This window comes from Tamandua tetradactyla, chromosome 7, assembly GCF_023851605.1.
Source record: "Tamandua tetradactyla isolate mTamTet1 chromosome 7, mTamTet1.pri, whole genome shotgun sequence".
NCBI lineage: Eukaryota > Metazoa > Chordata > Mammalia > Pilosa > Myrmecophagidae > Tamandua > Tamandua tetradactyla.
In genome coordinates, this window is record NC_135333.1 from 148,676,539 (window position 1) to 148,703,153 (window position 26,615).

The following is a 26,615-nucleotide window of genomic DNA, read 5'->3' on the forward strand; positions in this document are numbered from 1 at the left end:
TTGAGCACTTTCTATACATCAGACATTTTATAATCACGGATCTGATAAAACAGGAAACTTCAGAAGAGTGTTTGCTTTTCTGGTGCCCAGTTCTGAGCTGAGGCTAGTCTCCTCTTTCCTTCCCTACTCCCCATCCATCTGTAGTATTCTTCCTATATATTGTGAAGTCTGAAAGCATAAGGTTTACTTTTTACATGCTTTTACCTTTTCATAATTTGTATGCAGATTAAAACCTTCCCTTCTGATTTTGGCAATCAATAACTGGGATTATTTTTAACCAAAGAACTTAGTTCTTCTTCTGAAGACGAGGTCTACCTCTAAAGGATAAAGTCAATTTGGTTTGCTAACAATGTAAAAGCTAATAACAAAACAGTAATATGGTTTTATACTAATGATAAGCCACTATTATTATAGTCTATGTTAAACACAGGGACATTTCTGATATTTAAAATCACCCTCATGACATAGGAGCGGTATGTCCATTTTGTGGATTATGAAAGGGAGGCTCAAAGATGAAATAACATGCCCAAGGTCACACTAAGCGGAGAACCCAAATCTTAAAATGATCTGATCAGAGTTATTTTCTACTTTTCCTCAATTTAAGTTTAGTTTAAAATTTAAGCTTTTGTTTGCCATGTGGTAGGGACTGAGATTCTTGTATGCTCCAGGCTTATTGAGAATCCCTCCTTATGATTCAAAAGATTCCTGCTTAAGCCTAAATCTTTAGACAACACATCACCTGTCTCATTCAGTATGAAAACAAAAATCAAATACATGATAACATCAGACTGTAAATATATCAGGCTTCCATAAATAGGACACAAATATTCACTGGTTAGTTAGAGCATACCATTTTGGTGAGGAAGAAATCAGTAAAACGGTTTTAGCTTCCATTTCAGCATTATTTAGCTACGGTAACCTGGGGAAATCCCCAAGTTCTTCAAGTTCTGTACCTCAGTTTTCCACCCATCTAAAATGGGAATCAAAAATCTGTCATTATATTTCATAAGAAGTACAAAATCATTAATTCAAAATATTTTATATAGTATCTAGAACAATTGGTATAAGAATTTTGAAAAAGAAGAGAAAGCTCATTTCCATTTTCATTTCATACACAATCTTAAGAGAAGTGCTTTTTTGTGTGTTTCTTGTTTATATCTAGAATATGTTCATATTCAGTGAATTCCTTAAATTCCTTTTACCCATTATCCAACATCCCTTTCAGTCCTGAATTCAAAATTATGTAGGCATTTTCCCCTATTATATGAATAGGCTGATTAGTTTGCACAAGTTACACAGTAAGTTAATACCAGAATCAAAGGTCAAAATCTCTAACTATGCCAGGTTACACCTCTACTAACAAGACAGAAATGTGACACCCCACCCTAATAGCAACAGAATTCTCTAATCTGAGCCGTATTTTGCTCATAAATTTCATTCACTTCCCATGCTAAATCCCATGCTGCTTTCTCCTCCTCAGCTCATGAGTAATATGCACAGAAACAGAGAAAAGGAACTCTATAAAGAGAAGAGCAAAGCACCTGGAAAATCCACAAGACAGAAAAAGTCTTAACCTGACTAAATGGGAGTTAACTAAGTGGATTTTTCCCCTCAAGTTTAGAAAAATTGTTCTTTGTTATATAATAAGTCTCAGAATAATAAATGCAGGATACAATGTTAATTTGCAATCAAAATTTTATTTTCATGAAATTTACCTCACAGTCAGAGTCCCAAAGCAGAAATGAGAAAATACATAACTTGATAAGAAAAAGGAAGAGAAAAAAACGCACCTATAGGAACTATGCCACCAGGACATGGTAAAAATCAAAAAAGTCTTTCAGAAAAAGTAGTCTAGTCACCCAAAGAAATTTAAAACTGACTGGCTAGAGAGGATCTCCTGAAAATATACAGACATAGCTCTTTACAAATTAGGAAGAAATGTATGGAGTGGGTAGACAAAGTACATGCTGAAATAACATACTAATAGTTGACAATTATTCTGCATTGACCATGCGAGAGATACTTGTCTAGGCATTTTTAATCTATAATCTTAATTTTGAAATGCTATATCCTGAAGAAGTCCTTCCTGGCCCTTTAAAGGAAGTAATCTCTCCTTCCTTGATGCTTTTTCATATTCAGTCTATCCTTTACCTATATGTAAGCTTATTGAAGAGAGATAGCCTAATAATTTGAGTATATCCTTGGGCATCTAACATAGGGCCCTGCCCAGTAATTTGTAGAGTCTAGAAGAGTGTTTTTCAAGCATTGGATGCATAAGAATCACCAGTACTCATTAAAAGGGCAATCCCCCAACCCCACACTCTAGAAAACCGGACTCGGTAGATCTGGGTTGAATGTTGTGATTAATTCAGACATTCAATATACATTTATTGAGTACCTTATCAACTTCACTTTATAGACAAGGAAAAAGAGTCATGGGGATGTAAAGTATCCTGCTAAAAGTCACACAACTTAAAAGAGATAAGAGTCAGGGTTAGGCTAGTGTAGCAACCAAGATGTCTAATTCACTCACTCAGTCTCACATTCAGCTATTGTGTAATTATCTGAAAACCTCATGGGCTTCCAAAAGGGGAAATACATTCAGACACTAAACACCAATTATTTCTATACCATTAGCTGACAGTCGTGAAAAGCTTCCCCTTACCAATATAGTTTGGTAGCCATCAGAAAGGTGCAAATTTAGAAAAGGGATGTCTATTTTTATTTCTAGACACAGCAGCACTTCATGTTTTAGGAATAGCTTTTTTCTTTGGATACTGATCTCTTTTTCAATGTGAATAACATTTTAAAACGTGCCTTTTTAATCTCTTACTCTGTTCAGTGGCTTAGTCTGCCATCTTTTAGCTGTTAAGAAAATATGTCTACTTCTTTAAATCCACATTATCTTTGGTAACTGCCATCAATTTAAACTGAAGTCCCTAATATTTTCAATCAAAAAGATTCTATTGCCTGCTTTAATTTTTCTCATCAATTTCTCTCACTAGGGAGAAAAGAAGTTCCTGCTAGTTCTGAACTTAAACAGATACTAAACCTTACTTATTTTCCACAAATTTCTTGTCATCACAAGTAAATCACTCATGTTTAAGTTGAGCAGAGTAAGTCTTTTTAGAATGAAATGTAAGTTCTAAAAATGGCCAAATATAATATTTGAGGAGAAAACCCAACACAAAGGAATTAGCCTCAGTGTACAATTTCAAATTAATACATATAACTGGATAAATAAAATACTGACATTCCAACCAGATCCTTTTTTAAGGTCATGAAACAAATGTACTTTCAAACTTGCATAATTCAGGAGGAGAAATATTTCGTTGGAGACCCTATCAAGTGCCCCTGTGGCCTTCTGCCTTAGGGACAGAAAATCATCCCTAGTTCTAACACCTATAATTGCCATCCTGTGTTTTGCTATCTGATGGTATGTGTACACAGATCAGGAGCAAGTTAGTGGACAAACAGGTGTAAGTCAGTGGGCAAATAACCTCTTGCTTTGATATGCTTCCTGTTCTCTGCTATCAGGACATATCCATCGCTAGTAATCAGGTACACTGAAAAAAACCAGTGGAGAAGTAGAGGGAGAAAATGACTTGTTGCCAACCTGCACAAACTCTAGCTGATTCACCCTGTTTGTTTAGTTCCCATATCAGTTTGGTTACGATATGGCCCTGGAATATGTTTGTTCAGGAGTCCAGTCACAGAGACATTTCTTAGTAGGAAAACAAGCCTAGTTTTGAGCCTGGGGATTTGAGAGGAAGAGAAACCTAACAGGGAAATACTTTGAGCTTTTTAAGTAAACTAACTCAAGAAGCCTTTTCTTTCTAAAAGTTTTTTTTTTTTTAATCCAAGACTTTGTTCAATGTTTCTTGAGTAGCAGCAGTTTACTAGGGGCAACTGAGATTACATTACGTTTGTATCAACACATACCGCATTCTTTTTAGGACAGAATTCTGATTTGTTTCAATCAGTCTTCTAAGGACAGCATTCCTAGCAAAATTGAAACATAAAACCAGATGGCTAATCCAGATGCTTCCTGATAACTTTTTCTTTTTTTTTTTTAATTTCCGAAAAGAGAACCATTACAATCCTCTCAAATTTTCATTAGTTATAAACCGTACTATAAAATGCTCATTTAAATTTTTCTTCACATCATAGCTATAAACAAGCTTTGTGTCACATAAATGCATTATTTCATATAGCCTTCACAATGACCCAACAAGTTAGGTAATTTTTTCTCCATGTTACAGATGAAGACACTATAAAGTAACTTTTCCAAGGTCACACAGTTAACAGTGGCAGCACCAGGATTAAATTAAAGTGTGCTTACCTTGGAAACTAGTGCTCAAGCCTCATTAGGCTGAGTGCGCATAAAGAACCTGTAAATGCAGCAATCAGGTGTCATACGCTCATCAGATGCTGACTACATTTTTCTAAATATTCCTGACTATGACTGATACCAACTTTCCCTCCTCATTTCTTTCAAAGCTTGCCTCAAATGTTAGGTCCTAAAAAAGTTTTCCCAAGTCCTTTAAGGAATTAATCTCTCCCTCTTCTGTCTTGTACACATTCGATTTTTTTTAACTATATGTAAGCTTTTTGAGGACAGAGACAGTCTGAATCATTTGAGTATTCCTATGCTCTCCAGGTAGTTCTGATGCAGATGGTAGAGGCAATGTCACACTTAAAGAAATACTGCCTCTAACAGTTGTTGAAAACACTAAACTGAAATCACAATCTCAAAAGGCAAGGATAAAAATCATAATTGTTGATTTATATTTCCTTTCTGCTCAAATAATTTTTATAACTTCTTATATCATATTGGTTTATACTATCTTGTAAGCACTAACCTTCTTTCTAAACAGACCTGTGTTGCAGACTAATACTATTTCTGGCCAGGTAGTTTTCAGGTGCACGCACTAGGAGGCAAGATATCTGATTAAGTTTATACCACCATATGACCTTAAGGTAAATAAATGATCCTTCTTCATTTACACGGAGATAACTGGCTTTTGTTTCAAAGGTAGTCAGGAAGATGATGTGGACCCATTTGAGGCCAAAGTGAGATTTTCTCAAGTACCCTGAAAGGGGAACTGGCACTTAACCATTGAATTTGTTTCTTGTTGTTTTAAGAATTTTTGAAAATCAAAGTATAAAAGGCTAAATACTACTGTAAGTTTAGAAATGAATCAAGAGTAAATTTCAAAATTTGGATTTAATTCCCCTACCCACATCCTTTCCAAATGAAATAATCTTTAGGCAAGAATCACAGCAAAAGGGTAAATTATCATGACCACTAAATTACAGAAAAAATAAAATAAAATAAAAGAGGAGGATGACTTCACCACACTGGGAATGTTTCTTAAGTAACTAGATACCAAGAACTTGTAAAGTACACTGTACTTAGTTCCAGTTCAACTGCACAGCTTAGAAAGAAATAAAAACACAGAAAGAAATAGTTTTAGTTAACCATGAGTGACTTTGGGAATTTTATGAGTTATAAGGACTCAGATATTTGGAAATCCATTATAAAATTAAGCATAGAAACTGTGAATAATTACCAGTGCTGCAGATGATCAGCATGTAATTGCTGGAAAGAAGGGGGGTGGGGTTTGACCTCACTGAGGACTTACTAGTATTAGCTATTAAAGACATGACTTTGGGACAAAAGTAAAATTCAGAATAATAGATTAAATTAAAGGAAACATGAATTTTTGCTCCAAGTCCTCAATCATCTTGCTCAAGAATAGGAGAATAAATCCTGTCTTTTTTCAAACACTAAACTTATTAGCATGTGTTGTCAGGTTTCTCCAGAAATACAGGACCAGTAGGAGACACACACACATACACACACTCACACACGCACATACACACACACATATATTTAAAACTTTACCTCAAGGAATTGGCTTTTGTGATTGTTAGGCTTGCAAGTCTGAAGATTAGGTCAGGCCAACAGCTGGAAAGTATCTGGAAAGAGTGCAGTCTTGAGGCAGAATTTCTTCTTCCTTAAGGAAACCCATTTTGCTCTTAAGGTCTTTCAACTGATTGGATGAGACTCACCCACATTGTTTAAGGTATTCTTAAAGTCATCTGATTGTTATTAACCATATCTATACAATATCTTCACAGCAACACCTAGATTAGTGTTTGACTGAATAACTTAGTACTATAAACTAGCCTAGATGACATGTAAAACTAGCCATCACAGTCTACCCTTATCAACTTGGCACTCATGTCCTCTTCTTAGGCCAAACTTAATCCCCAAATAAAGACAACAACAAAGTCTACTTCCACTTAATGTGACACAACTATCATGTGTACAACTGAAAATATTCTAACCTTTTCCCCAGAAGAGGATGCAAAATCACCGGGCAATATTCACTTTTCTTTTTGATAATCCTGCAATTTAAATACTGAGATGTAAAGTTAATTACTATTACTACATCTCACGTTATATGATAAGGGGATAAGAGAGGGAAGAACCAAAAATATTTCGGGTTATACACAGACACATATATACATTCATAACAAAATAAGGAAATTTTAACAATTATATTCTTTGTTTCTGCAGCTCGTCTCATGCTCATAGTTGACATTTATAACTACTTTTTTTTTTTTTTTTGGCTCCAGCACTTAAATCTGCTTATTTTTTTAAACAGTTTTATTCAACCACCATGAACGTCATCACTACATTCTCTTTCAATAAGAATTTCACATTTACTTTTGGCCCTTGGCAGGCACTTCACTGGTCATAATTCTTTACCTCATGGAGTGACTTAAACATTCATTCCTGAAAAGTCTGGACCACTACTAGTCCTATCTAAATTGAGTTGTTGTACTTTTCCATTGACCTAATTATAGGACATGATAGTAATAAGACATACCCTAAGGGAGCTCATGTATTCCAGATACACTCTTTTTTATCTCCATTGTGTATGAGAAGTCCTGTTTCCCTGATAATTAGGATCAATCAGGCCAGTCAGTACAGTAACTTCATTCTTTGCCTGTTGACTCAGAGGCAGGAGAATCTCAAAATGGCCAGGTGAGTCTTAACTTCCAATTCAATGGAATCATTGCGTCTTTTGGTGTGAGTATTCCTCCTTACGGAACTATAGTCGCTAGACCAGCAGAACATAAGGTCCCATGGAGAAGAGAACATTTTTTTGCTAGTGCATCCAACTCTGCAAGGTATTATCACCTAGCTGGCCAAAGTGGGTCTTCAAAAGGCATTCCAACATTCTATCAAATCAGCTACTTCAGGATGATGGGGAACATGGTAAGGCCAATGAAGTACATGAGCATGAACCCAATACTGCCTTTTATTTGGTACAAAGTGAGTCCATAAATTAGAAGAAATGTTGTGGGGAATACAACGCAGAATGGGTAAGGTATTCTTTAAGTCTACAAACAGTAATTTTGGCTGAAACACTACAGGCAGGAAAATAAAATCCAAATCCAGAATGTATCTAACATTTCTTCTTCCAAGCAAAAGGAACAACTAGGTACAATCCTAAAAGTTTTGCCAACTAGGAGGAATGCTCTTTATTACTATCCTTCAGGGATGTCCCCAAAAGGGGCTGCAGTCTTGCAGCTGATTGCTTTCAAGTGGTGCCTGAATGTTGTGCAGAACAATCTGAAAAACAGGTGCAAGTTTTCGCTTCCTGAGTCAAATGATCATAGAGAAACCATATGAAGCCACAGGTTGAGCTGGGAGAAAAGGTAATGTAGCAGGGGCCAGATGCAATAATTTATCATTTACTTTTGAAGGGTTATCTCAAGATGTCCCATATCATTGGACACCTAGAAATTTCACTGAGGTGAAGTCCTCTGAATTTTTATTGGATTAATTTCCCACCCTCTGACATGTATGTCTAACCCACCAGTCAATCGAGTAGTTGCTACTTCTTGCTCAATAGGTCCAATAAACACAATACCATATATGTAATGGGCCATTCTGATGTCATGTATAAGGGAAAGCTGATTAAGATCCCCACGGAATAACTTATGACTTATGGCTAGAGTTGATATAACCTTGAGGTAGAACAGTGAAAGTGTGTGGCTGGCCTGATGTTTACTAGTTGGTATAGAGAAAAAAAAGTATCTGCCCCCTCAAAAGCTGTATACCAGGTACCAGCAGGTATATGTTAATTTATTCAAGCAATGAAATGAAACCACACCTGGAGCAGCAGCTGCAGTTGGAGTCACCACTTGGTTAGCTTACAATAACCCACTATCGTTCTCCAAGATCCCATCTGTTTGCTTCACAAATAGATGAGTTGAATTGGGAACCTGAGAATGGTTTCAGTTTATTTATAAACTGGAAATGGTAATTTCCAGTTTAACAGAACTGTGTTTCCTGGTGTGAGTATTTCTCCTTACGGAATTCTTTCTCCTGGTGTGAGCATTCCTCCTTATGGAACTACTATCGCTAGACCAGCAGAGCATAAGGTCACATGGAAAAGAAGAAAAAATTTCTTGCTAGTGTACCCAACTCTGCAAAGTATACCTGGTTGGCACTGTAATTACCACCCCTGCATCTTTCAAGTCCATGATGATACCACTAATCTCTGTAATCCTTCCAGGAATGTATTATCGCTTTTGGCATATTTTTTGGTTAGACAGAGGCAATTCAGTGGCTTCTATTTTGTCTTTCCTACCATAAAAGCCCTCATTTCACATGTCAGGGAACTGATATGAAGATTTTGCGAGTCATTCACTAAGTATATCTCTTTCAATTATGCAATACAGAACTAGGGAAATTCAAAGGTTGAGTTCGAAAATTCACTGGACCCACTGTGAAACTGGCCTGAGCTAAAACTCCATTGATCAACTGATTCTTGTAAGCCCCTACTCAGTAACATTGTGAGTCTCCTGGAAGTAGTGTCACTTCAGAGTCAGCGTCAGCAATCTCTGAAGATGATTATTTCTTTTTCCCCAATGTCACACTAGTAAAAGGTGGTTAATCCCTTCGGAGAAGACTAGAAGATTGACAGCATAAAAATTTGACAGTGTAGGGAGGTACCCCCTCAAGAGGACCCTGCATTCCCTTTATTCAAGGGGTTCTGTGTTTGTAAATTGTCTCAAGTCCAGGAATTGAAGGGTCATAACTGTTTTGGTGATTCAAGTTAGACTCTTTTCATTTGACCTAGAACTCTTCTGCTTATACTGATCAAGTAAGAAAAGTTAATAGACTGCAAATCTACTTTTCTAGAGACACCAAGATCAACAAGCCAAAACCATAGGTCTCTGCAAGTCAAACTATTCTTTACATCGACACTGCTGTCTCTTGCAGTATTTGCATTCACCTTGCCTTTGGTGATGAAATGCTCCCACTTGGCCCTGTCATTCTAGGAGCCAACGATTTCCACTGCATTTAAGGATTCCAGTTCGGTAGCAGCAGTGCCCATTGTAATTTCTAACCTACAGAGAAGAGCAACCACAGAGCATTTCAAGGACCTTCACAAATTTATTTCTCACAGTCATAGTAAAGGATGTGTCCTCTGGACTCCTCCCATAGGTAGATGAGTTAAGTAATACATGACAAATCCATTCTCTTTAAGCCATTAGATGTCTTCCTCTACAGTACGCAAAGATAGTTCCAGCATTTCAACTTCATTTCGTGTAGGCCACATTTTGGTCCATGTTTCAGTCAACCAATCAACCAACTAAATTGCTCGAGATTTTTCTAACCCCTTGAGATACAACACTGAATCCAGAATCTCTTCTTAGCGGGCCCATATCAATAAATTTAGCTAGATCCAAGTTTATCTCTTTTCTACCATTATCCTACGCCTTTAATGTTCATTCCCACACACATTCAACAGATTTCTGTCTATATAAATTGAAAAACCATGAAGTTCTTTCAATGTATAACATACCATCTTACAGTCACACTTTGTATTTCACCTTTTGAGCTCTGCTGGGACTTGAGACTCGTTATAGGTTTAGAAGCAAAGAGGGATACGGGAATAGGTCTTAATGAGAAAAACAAAAGGCAACTACTTTTTGAGGAGGCTATTACAGTTTCTTCCAGCAAAACAAAACAGGATCAACCTTTTCAGACAGGGGCGTTAGGGCTGATTCCACTAGCAAAGAAGACTCAGCAGAATTTAGGGATTTAATGTTCCCAATTTCAATGGGACTTCCCCAAATGTTTCCATTTCAATTTTCAGAATCACATTCCTACCCCATCAGTGCCCTCACTTTAACAGAAGTATCTCGTGAAGTTGAGAATTCAATTTGTGTTGTAATTCAGCCACATAAAGGATTCTGAGTTTGGTTTCCAGAAATCTCAGCCCCATAGCTACAGGAGATAAGGGTTTCTTTTCAGATATCTGCCTTTTAATATGATTTAACCATTATTTTTCTACATACATGGTATATAATTTACATCATATTATATAAAACATATAATATATAATATACAGAGAATCTAATAAAGCCTCTACATCTGATTATCAATTTACAGTAAATAGAGGAAATTAGGGGTATATGTTAATACCATGAAGATGCTATTAGACAAGTCCAAAATGTGAGAAATTCTACAGAGCAAACAATTTAATTTCCTCAATTACAAAAATGACACAAAAAATGGAGGGTATAACTTCTAAGTTTAGAAAGACTTAAGAAATATATTTACCAAATGCTATGGCTAACGGTTCAGATCCTTATTTGAACTAACTGTAAAAGGACATTTTTTGAGCTATCTAAGAAAATGCAAACAAGTATTAATTATGTGATGGTCATGAAAATGGGCCTCTCACCTCTTCTATTTCAAGGGTGGGTAACTGATAGTTCCATCTGTCACGTTCTGAATCCACCACCATGTCCAACCAAGACCATGCTTTTACTAGCTATTCCCAGCCAACAAATGACATAGCAGGAATACCAAACAGTCCACTCCTGCAACATGTGGGATGACTCTGACACATAAGCAGCTAAGACTTACTATCCATCCACCATCTTTCTCCACAGGACTCAGAGGCCTGAGAGTACCACTAGGCTCCTCTGGCTCCTTTCCCATTTTTCTTCACAGTTGTTTTCCTCCAATAAATCTTTTCCTTAACAGATATTGTTAGGGAATTAGCATTAGTATGGTGATAGTATGGTTAATTTTTTTAAGTCTTCATTAAAGATACAAACCAAAGCATTAACAATTGAGATAAGGTGCCTCCAATTTGCTTTACAATACCTCAGCAAAAAAGAAAAAAGAAAGGGTTATACAGATAAAACATAATTGGCAAGATGCTAATAATTACTGACCCTGGGTGATGGATATGACAGATTTGTTTAACCAGTTTCTCTACTTTTGTAATAGTTTGAAAATGCCCACAGTAAAAAATAAAAAATACTTGACCAGTTATCCCCAAACTGTCAAGGTTATCAAAAACAAAGTCTGAGAAACTGTCATAACCAAGAGGAGTCTATGGAGACATGACTACTAAATGAAATGTGGTATCCTGGACCAGATCCTGGAATAAAAATGGGATATCAGGGGAAAACTGAAGAAATCTGAATATGGACTTTAGTTAGTAGTAATGTATCAATACTGGCTCATTAATTCTGGCAAATGTACCATATTAACATGTTAACAATAGGGAAAACTTTCTGCACTTATCTTTGCAATGATTTTTTAAAGCTAAAATTGTTCTAAAATTTTTTTTAATTAAAAAAAGTAGCTTATTTAGCTATCTCATTACATAAGAGACTGATACTAAATCGATAGTGTCTTTAATTTTTTTTCTTTATTCTCTGGGATGCAATATTGTAGATTTCTTCCCACTGATCAACTAGACAGAAAATGCTGTTGATTTTCTGAGTTTACAGATAGAAAACTCAACTTCCTATAGCCTAACCTCACAGCTTCTGTATATACAGAAAAAAATATATAACTCTGGTGAACATATATTTATTATTCTAGTTCTAAAAGTTGACAAAAATGCATTATTCTTACCAAGAAAATTCAGGCAATAACAGAGATATGTCTTAACAGAAAAACAAAGATCTCTTTGTACAGTCTTTTGGACTTGAAAATCCATTTGAGTTCCAGAGATAATAAATACTAAACTAATGGGGTTATGTCAAGCTGCCAATATCCATGCTGAGCTTTCTGCTGATAACAATCTTTTGCAATGTAAGCAACAATGAAAAGGATCTTTTTTTTTTTCCTTAACAAGCACGGGTTGTTATTTACACAGTGTCCAAACCGAAAGACTAAAATATTTGCCTAAAAATAGAAATGCATAATGCAGTGGTTCACAAGCTTTGACCTGCATTAGAATCATTTGGAAAATTGCTGAGCCTTATCTCCGAGGTTTCTGATTCAGCAGGTCTTGGGAGGCGCCCAAGAATTTTGTTTTATATGGGTTCCTAAGTGAAGCCAATGATACTAGTCTGAGGACCACACTTTGAGAACCAATGTAAAATATTTAATAGCACAATAGTTATATCATACAATTGAATATGTCATAGCATGAAGTACAAATTTTTGTAGCCAGGCAGCCTAGCAGCTTTATGACCTTGGGCAAATTATACCATCCTAATCTGTAACTTGCATAGGTTTTTGCAGTTTTTGTTTTTAAAACAAAATGTAAACCATCTAACACAATGCCTAGTATGGAGCTATTAATTATTGCATTGTTTTATACTGTACTAAATTGGGGTTAAAGTTATATTAAAATTGTTACCTAAAAGAGTTCCTATACTTAGCTGAAATCTTAAGATATACTGGCTTATTGATCTTTAAAGGGTTACAAGAAACAAGACGTATTTTTAGGCCTCCTACAATCATCAGTTAGCATTTGTGAAATGTACACATGCATCTTATTACAATTTTCACTAACTCAGCTGCTCCATGCAATTAATTACAATTTTCAACAATCCCTTGATCCTTGAAATAGTAAAGGATACAGCTCATATGAAAATGGCTGGAATAATTTTACTTTAAAATAATGCTTTTCATTCTCTTGAACCATCCATGCATGAAACTTTCAATCTACCATGGATAGCTAATAGTTTTCTAACTTTTTTAACACTAGCAGATGACTATCTTCTCATCAAAAATGATTTTAAGACTTTTCAAGTGTGAATTTCTATGCATCTGATTAATAGTTTTATACTTTTGCTCTACAAGAATAAAAGAAATCACTTTCTATTAATTATTAATAATTTGTTTCCTTTTAAAATTAAAATGTCCATGGATAAAATCTTTTTTCAACCACAGTAAATAGCTTACATTTTAAGGAAGCCTGCAACATAATGTAAAGATTGTGAATTTCATGTCCCACAATATATCTAAATGAAGATAACAACTGATGATACATGAAAACTATAATTTATATTGAATAATTGAACACATTTTAAAGTGAAAAACATATACAACAGTCAAAACACTTGTTTTTCTTTCACATGTAAAGTAAAAAGTTGATCTACCTTTGTAAACTGGCTCTTATTAAAATTTTTTCATGTTGCTCAACTATCTGACACCAAGTAGAGAACTTTTCCCTTTATTTAAAAGCGTCTTGATTCAGTCAGTTTTGTGAAAGTGACAGTGAAATTGTGATTTGCTCCAGAAATAGATGAAAGCTTTGTTCTTTAGCTTCCTTTTTGTAATCTTATCTGGATAGGCATCAAATAAAATGAATGGATTGTAAAGGATATCATAACCAGACCTATCCCTTTAACATAATTCTAAGAAGTTGACCAGAATGAAAATGTAACCTCTCCTAGAGATAAAGAAGAAAAACTGGAAGAATGAGATTAAGAAAATATGAGTATTTCTGGTTAGCAATAACTTGGGTGCATGCATGCACACAGAGTGGGTGTTAAATCAAAAAGAAATAGTAGGAATTTGAGCTACAGGGTTCTCATTTCAATTAAGAGCATGAGCTCTTGCAAAATTTTCCAATAGGTTTATTAATGGAGTGTGTTATGTCAGGACTTGAGATATCTAAACAAATTGACTGAAGAATGTTTGTTTACTTGTTAGACATGTGTGACATTACTGAGAAGATTACTTTAGAGTTCTAGAAGTAAAGAAGACTTTTAACTTGTTCGGGTGTTTGAAGAATGACACATTAGACAAAAGGTTATGTAACTCATTTACTAAAGGAACAAAGACTGGATTTTTACATTCCCAGACTCATTTTCTTTTTCAAACTAAGGAAGGACCTGAAATTCTTCAAATACCATTATATTTAGATTGAAATAGTTCCAATTTTGAATTAAGAAATTATTCATTCATGCACTTTTTATATTTCTATTTTCTTTTTTTAAATGATACACTTTTAAAACACAAACAAGGATAATTAAAATTTTCAGTTAAGTTGAGCATGTCTGTACTTCCTCACATGTTCAGGAAGTCCCACTGTTAATGTATTCAGATTTCTCACCTCCATATTTTTGTTTCTTAAAAATTATTCCTTCTAAAATAATATACCAAATCAAGAATTTGAAAGTAATATATCTTGTTTCAATAAGAGTCAACATAAACTTATTTGAATATTGGAATTATGCTTTAAATTAAAAAATAAAAGCTTGTAGTCAGGGTTTTACGGACAGTGCAAGAAAGGAAAAAGTTAACTAGTGTTGAAAAATAAATGAAATTTTACTTTTTAATTGAGTGACTATGATTTTACATGCAATGCCTATTAAAGGTAAATCTATATGAAATGACCACCATGTAATGACAACTTATGCAATGGGAATGATGAAAGCTGTCTACAAAATAATATGTTCAACATATCATCCAGATGTTTTTCTACAAATATATGGATTACCTGAATTACGTGATTTTCCACAAAACAGTTAAGTTTCAGCTTTCCTATCTTTGTTGATAACATCAGAATCCTGATAATTAAATTTAGAAGAAAAACAAGATAATGAAAACCCTAAATTCCATGGCTAAATTTTTCAAGAAACAGGTTCATCAAAAAAAAAGTAACATACACCTATTAGTAGGGAAAAAACAAAAACCAACAACCAATGTACATTACCAATGTCCATCAGATAAAAATCACTAACATCCTATTATTACCAGACCAACTGTCAATATGTAAACTGTAGATTAGACTCAAAAACTTAAAAACAAACCAATCATCAATATCATATTTACAAATACTAATTTGAGATCACATTTGAATACAACAACGGTTTGGTATATCCAAGATACATTAAATTCCTTTTACCAAATTACTGCTACAAATTCCCTAAAAATGTTCTTCTCCTAATACACAATTGTTAAAAATATGATAAGATACTTCCCAATAGGAATCAGGTCTTCTTTCAGTCCTCTGTTCAATAAATGCTATAGCTAATATAACAATACCCATTAACCAGACCTAAAAGAAAAGGGCTGGACAATTAACGCAAAAGAAAAAAAGCAAAAAAAAACTTTTGAATTCTTCAGATTAGATAGGCTAATACCAGCTAGCACTACACTCTGTGCTTTTGACATTCACTATATAGACTGTACACTGCTAGAGGAAAAAGTTTATCCAAGACCAATCTTTAAACCTCTATAATACCCATAATAGTATATATCCAGTTAACTAATAAATATTTGCTGAAAAAATAGGTCTGAAAATTTAATACACCCCTCCCCCATACATATTCTCTCACATACTCACATGTAATTATTTTGGGGAGGCTAAGGATAAGACTTTAACATGCTATAATACTCTAGTTTTCTTGGGTAATGGTTCAAGTCTTTAAATATTCAACTGCTATACATTAAGGAGAAAACTTTTGGGGGAGGGTTTCTTTGTTGACATGCCTGATTAGCAAAATGTTAGTTGTATGCTATCAATGTTATGCTTTCAGTTTAATGGGACAGCAAATAATAAGTCTCATATTAATGCTCTAATAAAGTAATATAAGTTACACTCCTAATCAAAGGAATGCCCTATATTTATAAGAGCACAGTTACAATGCAAAAGAAATCAAGCTTTACTGTTACATATTAGGAATGGTTCAGATACAATTTAAGAATGTTCAGCACTAATTTTAACGTTATTTTAAAGTTCTGATTTCTGAATACTAGTTATTTTTCACTTAATATACTTTACCAAAGGAAAGCTGGAGTGTTTTGTTTCTCATATTAAAGTAATGAAAATACACGTCTGACTCTTTTAACTGGTTATTAGCAAAGTCACAAAACAGTCATTAAATAAATGCCAAAGCTGCATGGAACTTTACTAGGCTCAAATTAAAGGTCATATAACTAAAAAAAGATGAAACATAATCATCCCCATTCCTAAAAAAATGGTCCAGGAGGCCAGATCAACCACTGATCAAATTCAAGGACTTTGTAAATTTGGCTTAGAGTTTAGAACACAATGGATGATTCTATTACATTGATGTGTATTATTTCCAATGAAGCATTAGATGGATCAAAACCTTACATTTTAATTTCTCACTATAAAAATTCAGATCAATACAGAAAACATAAACCACATGCAACTGAGGTAGATTTTTCATCTTAAGGATACAGTACCTCATGTATCTGCTCCTGATATTTAATGTTCTATGTTTTAAACTACTTGAACAAATGTGATAGTGTTAATCTACTACATTTAGTAAATTCCCTTAGATTACTTAGAACTACACACCCTACAAAATCCATCCCCTATCTCCCTAAAGGAAATTGCAGTACAATAAAATTACTAACAATTTCTAGAAAAATGAAAGAAAGATTACTTCAGCAACTTTCAAATTAATGTCCATCAGAAATCAGAGAGATAAAGATGTGTTCGTTTTAAAGATGATAAACATATTGTTAAAAATGATCTCATAAACACATTAAAACTTTGGATGTGCTTTATTATGCCACAAGTTCCCAGGAAATATAAGAAATATTTCTGAATAGGCCTAATAATTTCACAAATATTAGCAATGTATTTATTGACAATAATCAATTTTTCTAAGATAATGAATATGTTAAAGTTAATTTTTTAAACTCTCAAAACTTCTCACAAATCTTTAAGGGGGAATGATGGATTTTATTTCATTTTTCAATAGTTGATGTAAATTTATGTGTAAAATAAAAACACTTTAAGGAGTGAGGGGAGACTGCATGTGAATGCCTGTGCCTCTGCTGTCAGGGCTCCTGTATTTGCAGAAGGCATCATTATGTTTAAAAAAATATTGCTCAAAAAGTTTTTAATAAACTGAACAGGAAAAAGTTTTAAACAGCTCAGTCTTTAAAAAGATTGTTAACTGGTGAAATATTAAAAAATGACATGAAATATTCTTTTATCTACATATGGATTAAATAGAAAATTCAAAATAATTCTGTCCTTGTAACTGAAAAATACACTAATGTATTTTAAGGATGGAGATATTGATAGCACTTTCATAACGTCCAAAATGTAAATGGGAAACAACACCAACATTTCTATCACTGACATAAGGGAAACTAAAGAGAGGTGAGCACCTAATAGTCAAAGGTGATGACTGGGTCTGGCATATTATGTTAACACGCAGGTGGCAGATCACTATTTCCGTGCTGGGTAATGTTCTTCAAGAAGGCTTTATGCAGTAATTTTGCAACTATACCAAGTTTGGTAATACAATAATACACTTTCTGTGAGCAGTAAATACCTGCACAAACATATAAAACTACGCCTAGGTTAATTATAAAATAAACTAAGATGGGGAAAAATTCTAGTACTAAAATTACGTTAATTACAGGGTTTCCAATAGAAGACATGAAGGTAAGTGGGAAGAGCAGTTGTTTTCAAGCTTACGTGATAATCAGAATCATCAGATGGTGAGCCATCAGAATCATCAGATGGTAACCCAGAACTTATCATATAACTTATCATTTACTCTATACTGTTTCCAATTGTCTCACCTTCCTTATTTTTCTAATGGTAAACCACAATGGAGCTTGGCAAGTGAGGGGAGTCAGGAGAGTACCCAAAATAGATTTTACTACATTCAAGCCACTTATATACATTAAATGGATGAAAAGGGATATGTGCTCTCTGTTCAAGACTCAACTACAAGGCAGACATTTCTCAATGTTAATGTATATTAAGGGGGGGGGTGTTTTACTCAACATGAAACTGTAATATAAAATAAAACAATCCTAAATACTATTGATGTTAAACAGAAGAGAAAATTTACAATTTGTCAAAAATAATTATTTTAAAAATTCCTTAAATTTCAGGTAGTGGAATACTCTCTCACATAAGAACACTTGTGACACAGTGTTATTCTAACAAGTTAGAAATTAAGCAAAGTATTTAAATACTACTACTTCTGCTTGTGCACTGTTTTGTTAATGTAAATACAAATGTTTTAAGTGTGGATAAATAATTTGGTTTTGATTTTAATGCATAAAATGATAATCAAGAATAGGGATTGTTTTTTTATACACTGAAATTGTACACACCTTTCAAGCCTAAAGAATAAACAACTTTTTAAATATCCCATGTTCACTAACAAACCTGGAACAACAAAAAAATTAGTACCTACATGAGAAGTTTTACATTAAAATATAATTGTACACAGTTTTTCAGAAGATAAAGTGATTTTTTAAATGTTTTGATGTTCAAACAAAATAGTAAATTTTCATTTCAAGTATTCTTCTAAATTTATATTTAGCCACAAGTACATGATATGAAGTGACTTCTTATAATACCTTTCCTTTTAAAGATGACTGTTATACAAAACAGTGACTTATTATTCTAAATTAATTAGACTAAGTTGAAAATACAAATGACAGTAGACAAGACTTTTTTGAATAAATCATCAACACATAAAAGGTTGCACACATCAATAATAAGGCATTTGTAGGTAAAAGTCACCCAAAGTATCTGGATTCATGTAAACAAGGACTATGTATATTACTTTAGGGAGAAAATGCACTACTGTAGATAAAATATATTCAAATGGTTGTGACTTCAAACCATAAATTACTTGACTACCACACAAAGCCAAAAAAAAAAGACAAAACCTATCATTTTAATAACTAGAAGCTGTTACTTATTCATGAAACAATAGACTTATTATTGAAGACTTTTTGAAACTAACAATGAAAAAGTAGTATTTTGAAAATAAACATCCATCAGTTTCACAGAAATAAATATACATACTTAGTTATTTTAAAGTATTGCAGCACAGAACATTGTCCTGGCAATGAACATAACATTCAATCAGTAGTTTTAAAATATTTTTTCCATATTGAGCCTTGAATCTTCTACCTTGTCAGTTGCCCAACAACTTTCAAAAGAGTTTTATTTTCCTGCTTTAGCTGTTCATTTTCATCTTCTATGTCATCTAGGTCCTTAAGGAAAAATAGTAAAATAATACATTTTTAAAATACTTAAAAATATTCTAAAAAGATTAAAATACTTTGCATAAATATGTATTAAAAGATAATTCATACAATTATACTATTAATTTTGAAAAGAGGACAAGTTCTAAAAATAATTTTAGATGGAATACCCTCTACCTCAAGGAATCTGCCACTAATCAATTCCTGGTTTAGTTACCATGAGACAACCTGAGCAATTTGCCAGATCTTTCCATTTTTCCTATGAAGCTCAAATTCAGGAATCTTTAATTTTGAATGATTACAAATGACTTAATGTTCAGTTTAAAACAATCCTTGTCCCCTCCTCCCCTTACCCCAATCCCCCTAAAATTTGAGGGCTAAACAAACAAATGGCAGGCCAAACATGGTTTAAGGACCCAGGGTTATAACCTTGTTTCAAAGTGTGCATCAAGAGGTATAGGTTCAAGTTCTGGTCATATTCCTACCTTCTTGTAGGTATACAGGTGGGGGTGAGAATCTGGGGAGATGATCAAACTGAGGTATACACAAGAGGCATCTGGGACCTATATGGTTGATTTGGTTTGATTCATACTTTGGGCTTCTTCATGATATTGTGTTTGAGGGAAGGTTTTAGAGATTTGAAAAAACCTGAAAATCCTAAACTAGGTAATCATTCTCCAGCTTTATAAGTACATAACATAATTCCAGCTCTCTGTTTTCCAAATTAATACTAGTCCCAAATATAAAACATATAATACAAAGAAAGTTCATGATACAGTTTAGTTATAAAAAAATACTGTTTCAAGGCAGATTATTTACTAATAATCTTCTGGAGAAGCAGAAATTTGTAGATTCATCCTTACAAGCTTAAAACACAAACTGTGATGCATCAGTATGAATTATAAATATGCTACAATAATGGAATCCATAATATATGCTATAATATTCTATGCTATAAAATTCCATTATACATACTATAATAATAATAAATATGCACTCTGACAAATTTAGTAGACTGCCTTTGGAAAATAAGGCGAAGGATTTAAGAATTTACAAAAACAGAATTTGCATTTACTAAACGAATGATGTTGGGACAGCAGTATTTAAAACAACAACAAAACTACAGAATCCCTAGCTGAGATCTACCTAAGATTTAGAATTAAACAGAATATACTCATGTATAATTATTAGATTACAAAATTTGGAAAAGCAGGGGTTTTATTAGTCTTTTAATACTCACAGTGCTTAAAACATAGTAATACACCATATTCATCTAAAATATTTGTAGAATTTAATAAATCAAATTGAAGCACCAATATAGAAATGCCATGTATTTTGAACCACGATGAAAGGCAGTCCACAATAATGGAAAGAATTTAATATCTGAAGTTAAATACTGGCTCAGCTGATTACCATGTGATCACTATGACCATGAACAAGTTACTTCAGCTCTTTGCAGTTTCCTCATCTATAGCCTGTAGTTAATGCATTAGAGTTTTATTAGAACATAGGTCTGCACATAAGGAACTCTATTTTCTCAATTGCATTGGATATAATCTTATCCTGAAGCAAACTTCAGTCTTCCCACCATCTTATCTAAAATTCTCTAAATATAAAACTGTAGAATCTCTTTTCATCTGATCACCTCTTAAATATGACCTACTACTAATATCTGCTTTATAAATAGTGGTGAAAACAGATACAAAGGCATCTGGGAATTTTTTATGGAGAGCAAGTTAAACTTCAACTAGCAAGTTTAGTTCTTCATGGAGGTAACCCTTAGCCAATGCCCGTTAATGTATGATGGTGGTCAAGCTGCCATTCACCTTTCCAAATTCTGACAAAACAGAACAAATCCATCCCCAAAAGAATAAATTGAGCTGAATAAAACTGATAATTGGCCAGAGGAAATCAGCTAATAGAATGAACTGATGGTTCTTAGTACCACAGATTACTATTACATTAACAAAGACAAATTAATGCAATTATATAATTTCTTAATATTTATTTTTTAAAAAAAGGAAACCATGAAAGTGAAACATGTGAACTACTTACTCTATTTAACAAATCAATTTCTTCTTTAAGTTTTCCAATCATTTCCTCTTTATCTTGCATCAGTCTCACAAGTTTTAAGTTTTCTTGCCTTTCTTTTAATACTTCCTGGTAGATATAATAGTATACATAATCACAAAGTATTAAGAGGGAAGTTATTGGCAATTGGCTGCTTATAATCTTAAATGGCACACAACTGACAAATTTGGTAAAGTAACTTAGGTATACGAACATTTTTAATCAACTCCTTAGGATACCTGGTGAGGAAAGAACTCACCCAGAAAAGAACCAGGGAATGAGAGAAATACAGAAACAGTAAGGTATGTTCCTGATTAAGCCCAGGATTATATATGTGTTTCAACAAACATTAACAGACTCAAGGACTTAATCTGTTTAGCTTATCATCACCACTACTGATGAACTCTCTCTTATTTTTTATTTTTGGATAATATTCTGTTTGAAGCAATTAAAAAAAATTTTTTTTTTAATTCAAAATTTAAGAAAAGAGATGGCCCAATGGTAATGGGCTTAAATTTTACTATGGGCTCTGCCATTAACTAATTATGGATAAAATTAAGGAATCGATTAGATTTCTGATTTTTAAAACTTTTTTTCTTTAAAAATTCAACACCTTTTTTAAGGAAATCTTATTTAGAAAACTGGGCTTTGGGCAAGATTGGCCACCATGTGGGCAAAAGGAAGGCAGAACACAAAAGGTCTTGCCCAGAACTTAGTTCCTTTTCTCTATCCTCAGAGAAAGCAGTCAGGCATCTGCATTAACTCAGATGTGCCAACTACAAGCAATTAATCCGAACTCTTGTAAAACTCCAGAAACCTTTCTGAGAAACACCCTTAAAAATTATTAGATTATATAATCTCTAAAGTTTTTAATGTAAACCCACAAAATAATGTTTGTAAGTAGAAAGCAGTCTGAGAGCTTAGAAGTGAACTAAAAATAACAGTGATATTATAAAATAGAAACAAAAATTTTAAATTCAATCTCTATTTAAAACAAATCTTTATATCACAGTAATCTTTAAATTCAGTAAAATAAAACATATTTTCAACAACCAGAGGGTAATTCAGCACCATGATCAGTTTTAGGGGTTGAATGTCTAAAGAACCTTAGACCCAATGGTTAAAAATTCATGTTAATATTAATGTGTTGTTCTAAAACATTCTTCAAAACAGTTAGTCTTATTCTTACACAAAATTGTGTCAATCAGCAAAGATGGCCCTAACACAGAACCCAGAGAACTATCTGTAAATGAAACCTTAGAAACAATACATAGTAGTGTACACTGTCAGCTCAGACTACTAAACACTTTTGCTGGGACTGTTTCCAATATACTAGAAATAAAACTTGACAGAATGGACATCATCATTAAATATGAAGGTATAAACACAAGAATTGGCTCTATTTCTAAGGTGTTAGCATTGCAGTACTGAATAGGAAACTAGTGAGGAAATCAGAAAATGTCCAGTCACCTGGTATCTAGAAACTGTATCAATAAGATAGTTATTAAAAACTATTTGACTATATATAGAAATTCAAATTAACATGATTCTGTTAGTGTCCCTCACTCTTTTTCCTCTTTTGGCACAGTCTCTCTTCTGCAAATTTCAATTTTTTTTCCATTCTCAGCTGTTGTGAAAGGGAAAAGGGAGGAAAACCCAAATCAGTTTTAAACAATTTGTAACTCATACCTTTTCAAGATCTTCAATTTTCTTTTCCAACATGCTACTTGAAACCAAACCACTTGAAGCATTTGCATCCCTGTTATATCTGCTGAAACCACTTCTATCTGTTCGGGGATATCTGTTCGAGACATCTTCTTCAGAGGCTGTAACTGTGCTATAGAAATAAAAAATATCTATTTTATAAAATTCCCTAATACTCAGAAAGAAGAATGCCAAGAATATTTTCTATTCACTTTAAACAATTAAGATTCCTCCGAGGATACACAATTCTAGTAGCCGATTTATGTACAACTGTAAAATTAGTTATTATTCTAACCTAGTGAAAAAGAAATTACAGGAACATTAATCCTTTCAACCAATATATATATATTGGGAATTCGTTAAGTACTTGACACGGTGCTAGGTACTGAAGATACAATAGCAAACACAAACATGGACCCTGCCCTTATTGAGTTTTCAAATTAGCAGGGAATATAACCAATTACAATAAAGCAAGTGACCATTATGATAAGGTAAGTGTAGGATTCTATGAGAACTGAAACAGGGTACTATGAGAATTAAACTAGACTATGTGGGATGAAGAACTTTTTATTTTCATTTCTTAAATTCCAAGTGATCAAGGACCAATACATACATAGAATAAAATTAAACTACTAGAAAAATAAAAAATGACATAAAAAGTACAGGTCCAAATGTTACATTAGATCCAGACCCTTAAAATTAGGTTTCAATAGATACAGAATAAGCACAGAAAAAAGAATGATATAAAATTGCATATTTTTACTGAAAATATTCATATAGGCAATTAATATAAAGGACTGTCATCACATTCCTAACTTGCCATTCCACAATTCTAATTTCACAAAAAGTAAATGTGTAAAATAGCAACTGCTCATATTAAATATCCAATCACAGTCTGAACTAATAACAGCATATACATCATTATTTCAAGTTTTTAATGTAACAAATGAGACTACTTCTTGCTTATATTAGTTATCTATTACTGCATAACAAATCACTCCAAAACTTACAGGCTTAAAACAACAAACATTTTATATCTCAGAGTTTCTGTTAGGAATTTGGAAGCAACTTAACCAGGTGATTACGGTTCAGGGTCTTTCATGAGATTTTAATCAAGATGTCAAATCAGGGATATGGTCAACTGAAGGCTTGACTGGGTTGAAGAATCTACTTCTAAGTGCATTCATGTGGCTCATGGCAAAAGGTCTCAATTCCTCATTTTGTGGGCTTTCCTACTGGGCTGCCCACCACAGGGAAGCTAGTTTACCCCAATCCCAGAAAGAACATAACACAGCAATCAAGAGAGAAGCTGCAGTGCCTACTGCCTCATCTCAGAAGTGACCTACCACTTCTGCTTTATTCTACTGGCCACGCAGATTAACACTGGTGCATATGAGAGAAGATTACACAAAGGTATGTAAATACTAGGAGGTAGGGTTCATTGGAGTCTATCTTGAAGCCTAGCTACCATACTTGTTAGTTTATCTAATCTAGGTTGTACTGATAATACTCACGAGGAATAATGTATATCTAAACTACTCCTATGTTTTAATAGCAAACATAATAGAGAAACTAGTCTGGTAGAAGTAGGCTGGCAGGAATAGTAAGAGAAATTTTAAAGCAATTTTAGCAAGCTCAGAATATTCATTTTTACCTTTTATCCAAAATGCAAAAAACTATACTTTAACAAATACATCTTCAATCTTTTACTGGTAACCAGTTCCAATAATTTATCCAGGAAAATTACAGTTAAATCTAAATTAACTTGGAGAAAAAAATGGGCTTCCACTCGATGAATTTCCTATGCATGGATTTTCCTTTTTAAATGCTTAACTTAAAAAAACAATTCTGATAACATATATACAAAACAAACTTTCCCAGTTTAATACTCTCATGCATACAATTCATGTGTAATGGCAATTACAGTCACAATATTGTGCTACCATCACCACCATCCATTACCAAAACCTATCACCCAAGAAACCCTTTACCCATTAAGCAACAACTAACTTCCCATTCCCTCTCCTCTTTTCCCCCCAGCCTCAACCCGTGGTAACCTGTAATCTACTTTCTGCCTCTATGAATTATTTAGTTTAGGCATTTCATAAAAGTGAAATCATACAACATTTGTACTTTTGTGCCTGGCTTATTTCACGCAACATGATGTCTTTAATATGGATTTTCATTTGATGGGAAATAAAATTCAAAATGGTATGTGATTTTCACTTTCTGCAAATGTGCAACGCCATTTACTGATTATAAGTTACTATATTGTGGAATACATCATAACAATCTACAGAAGCTTTTCCTCAAGTTTCTAACTTTCACTTTTGTCTTTTGATCTTATCTGTCATTGGTAAACATTTTACATTTCTCCCTTTCATGGAAGCTTAAGGTCATTAAAAGAAAAAAAAAAGTTATCAGACAACTATGTAGGTTTGGCTAATTCACATATTTTAAAAAGTTGGGGACCAAACATTTTTTTATCTTGCAAAAACACTGAGTTCATCCCAGAGTTCAAATATTCTTGACTGAAAATTTCCTTTGAAAACCACTGTACCTCAGCATATGAACAGTTTATTATGATCAGCTTTCAAACTATCATTTAATTGTAAACATATCAAATTTAATACATTAATGTTTACATAATTCACACTTTTAGTACATTACTGTTTATTCAGCTGTTATAACAAACATATTGTTCAGTTCAGCTGAAATACCAAGGCTTTCTCAATGAAAGAAGCAGGACATTGATTTACTTTTTGGACATGTTCCAGAATGTTTTCTTGTCACACTGTCCGCACAACTAGAACATACTCCTAAACAAAGTTAAACTCCAAACCATATTTGTTGATATTGTAACCATTCAAAGTTTTATTCAGTTCAGAAAGTTATTTTATCAGCAATGAAACTGAAAAATAAGTTCTTGCTTCATACTGTCAGGTTAGTAAAATCTGTGTGTTCGTCAAATTGCAACAGCACCTTGGCTATCCTTAAATTTAAGACTTGATCTTCTGTATCATTATTCAGTTTCTAAATACGTAAGGCTGTGGTGTTGCTGAAAAACTGGTACACAAACTACCTTTTTTGCTGTGGATTTGTCCAACTTTTAAGCAAACATTTTTGTCTTGTCATTTGTTGTAGTTTTTTAATCTTAGCAACCTCAAGTGAGACTTCTATAAGAAACCAACCAAGCAATGATTACATGTTAAGTCCTGAACATCTGCTTCTGTCAACTTTTTAATGAAATATTCTTCCTTTCAAAAAATGCTTTTGGCTTTTATCATATTTATGTCATGCATACAAATGTCACTTAAATTTTGATGGTTTTATTGTTTCATTAATCAGTACATCTCTACAAATAAACCACAGTTTTAGCACTTCCCCATCAATATGGCTAAAAACTGAACTGAATACAGAAAACTAAACAGTACTAACTCTTTTCAATTGCAGCTCTTTGAAATCAACATCATTTGGTTTGCTACTACTGTCATATTCAGAAAAGTTCAATATTATCTTGTTAAAAGTTTCAGTAAAGCTTGCTTTA

The 26,615-nt window shown here is 33.4% G+C and overlaps 1 protein-coding gene across 1 annotated transcript in view; it reads right to left on the reverse strand.

The window, feature by feature from the left end:
- Positions 1-14,258: 14,258 nt before the first annotated feature.
- PAWR (pro-apoptotic WT1 regulator) overlaps positions 14,259-26,615 on the reverse strand; it is a 125,538-nt gene continuing 113,181 nt past the window's right edge. The window contains exons 5-7 of the mRNA XM_077111513.1: positions 23,054-23,201; positions 21,350-21,454; positions 14,259-19,303 (exon numbers count right to left, since the gene is read on the reverse strand). Of these exons, the coding sequence (XP_076967628.1) occupies positions 19,217-19,303; positions 21,350-21,454; positions 23,054-23,201 (340 nt within the window). The 3' untranslated portion in view covers positions 14,259-19,216. The remainder of the gene's footprint in view (positions 19,304-21,349; positions 21,455-23,053; positions 23,202-26,615) is intronic.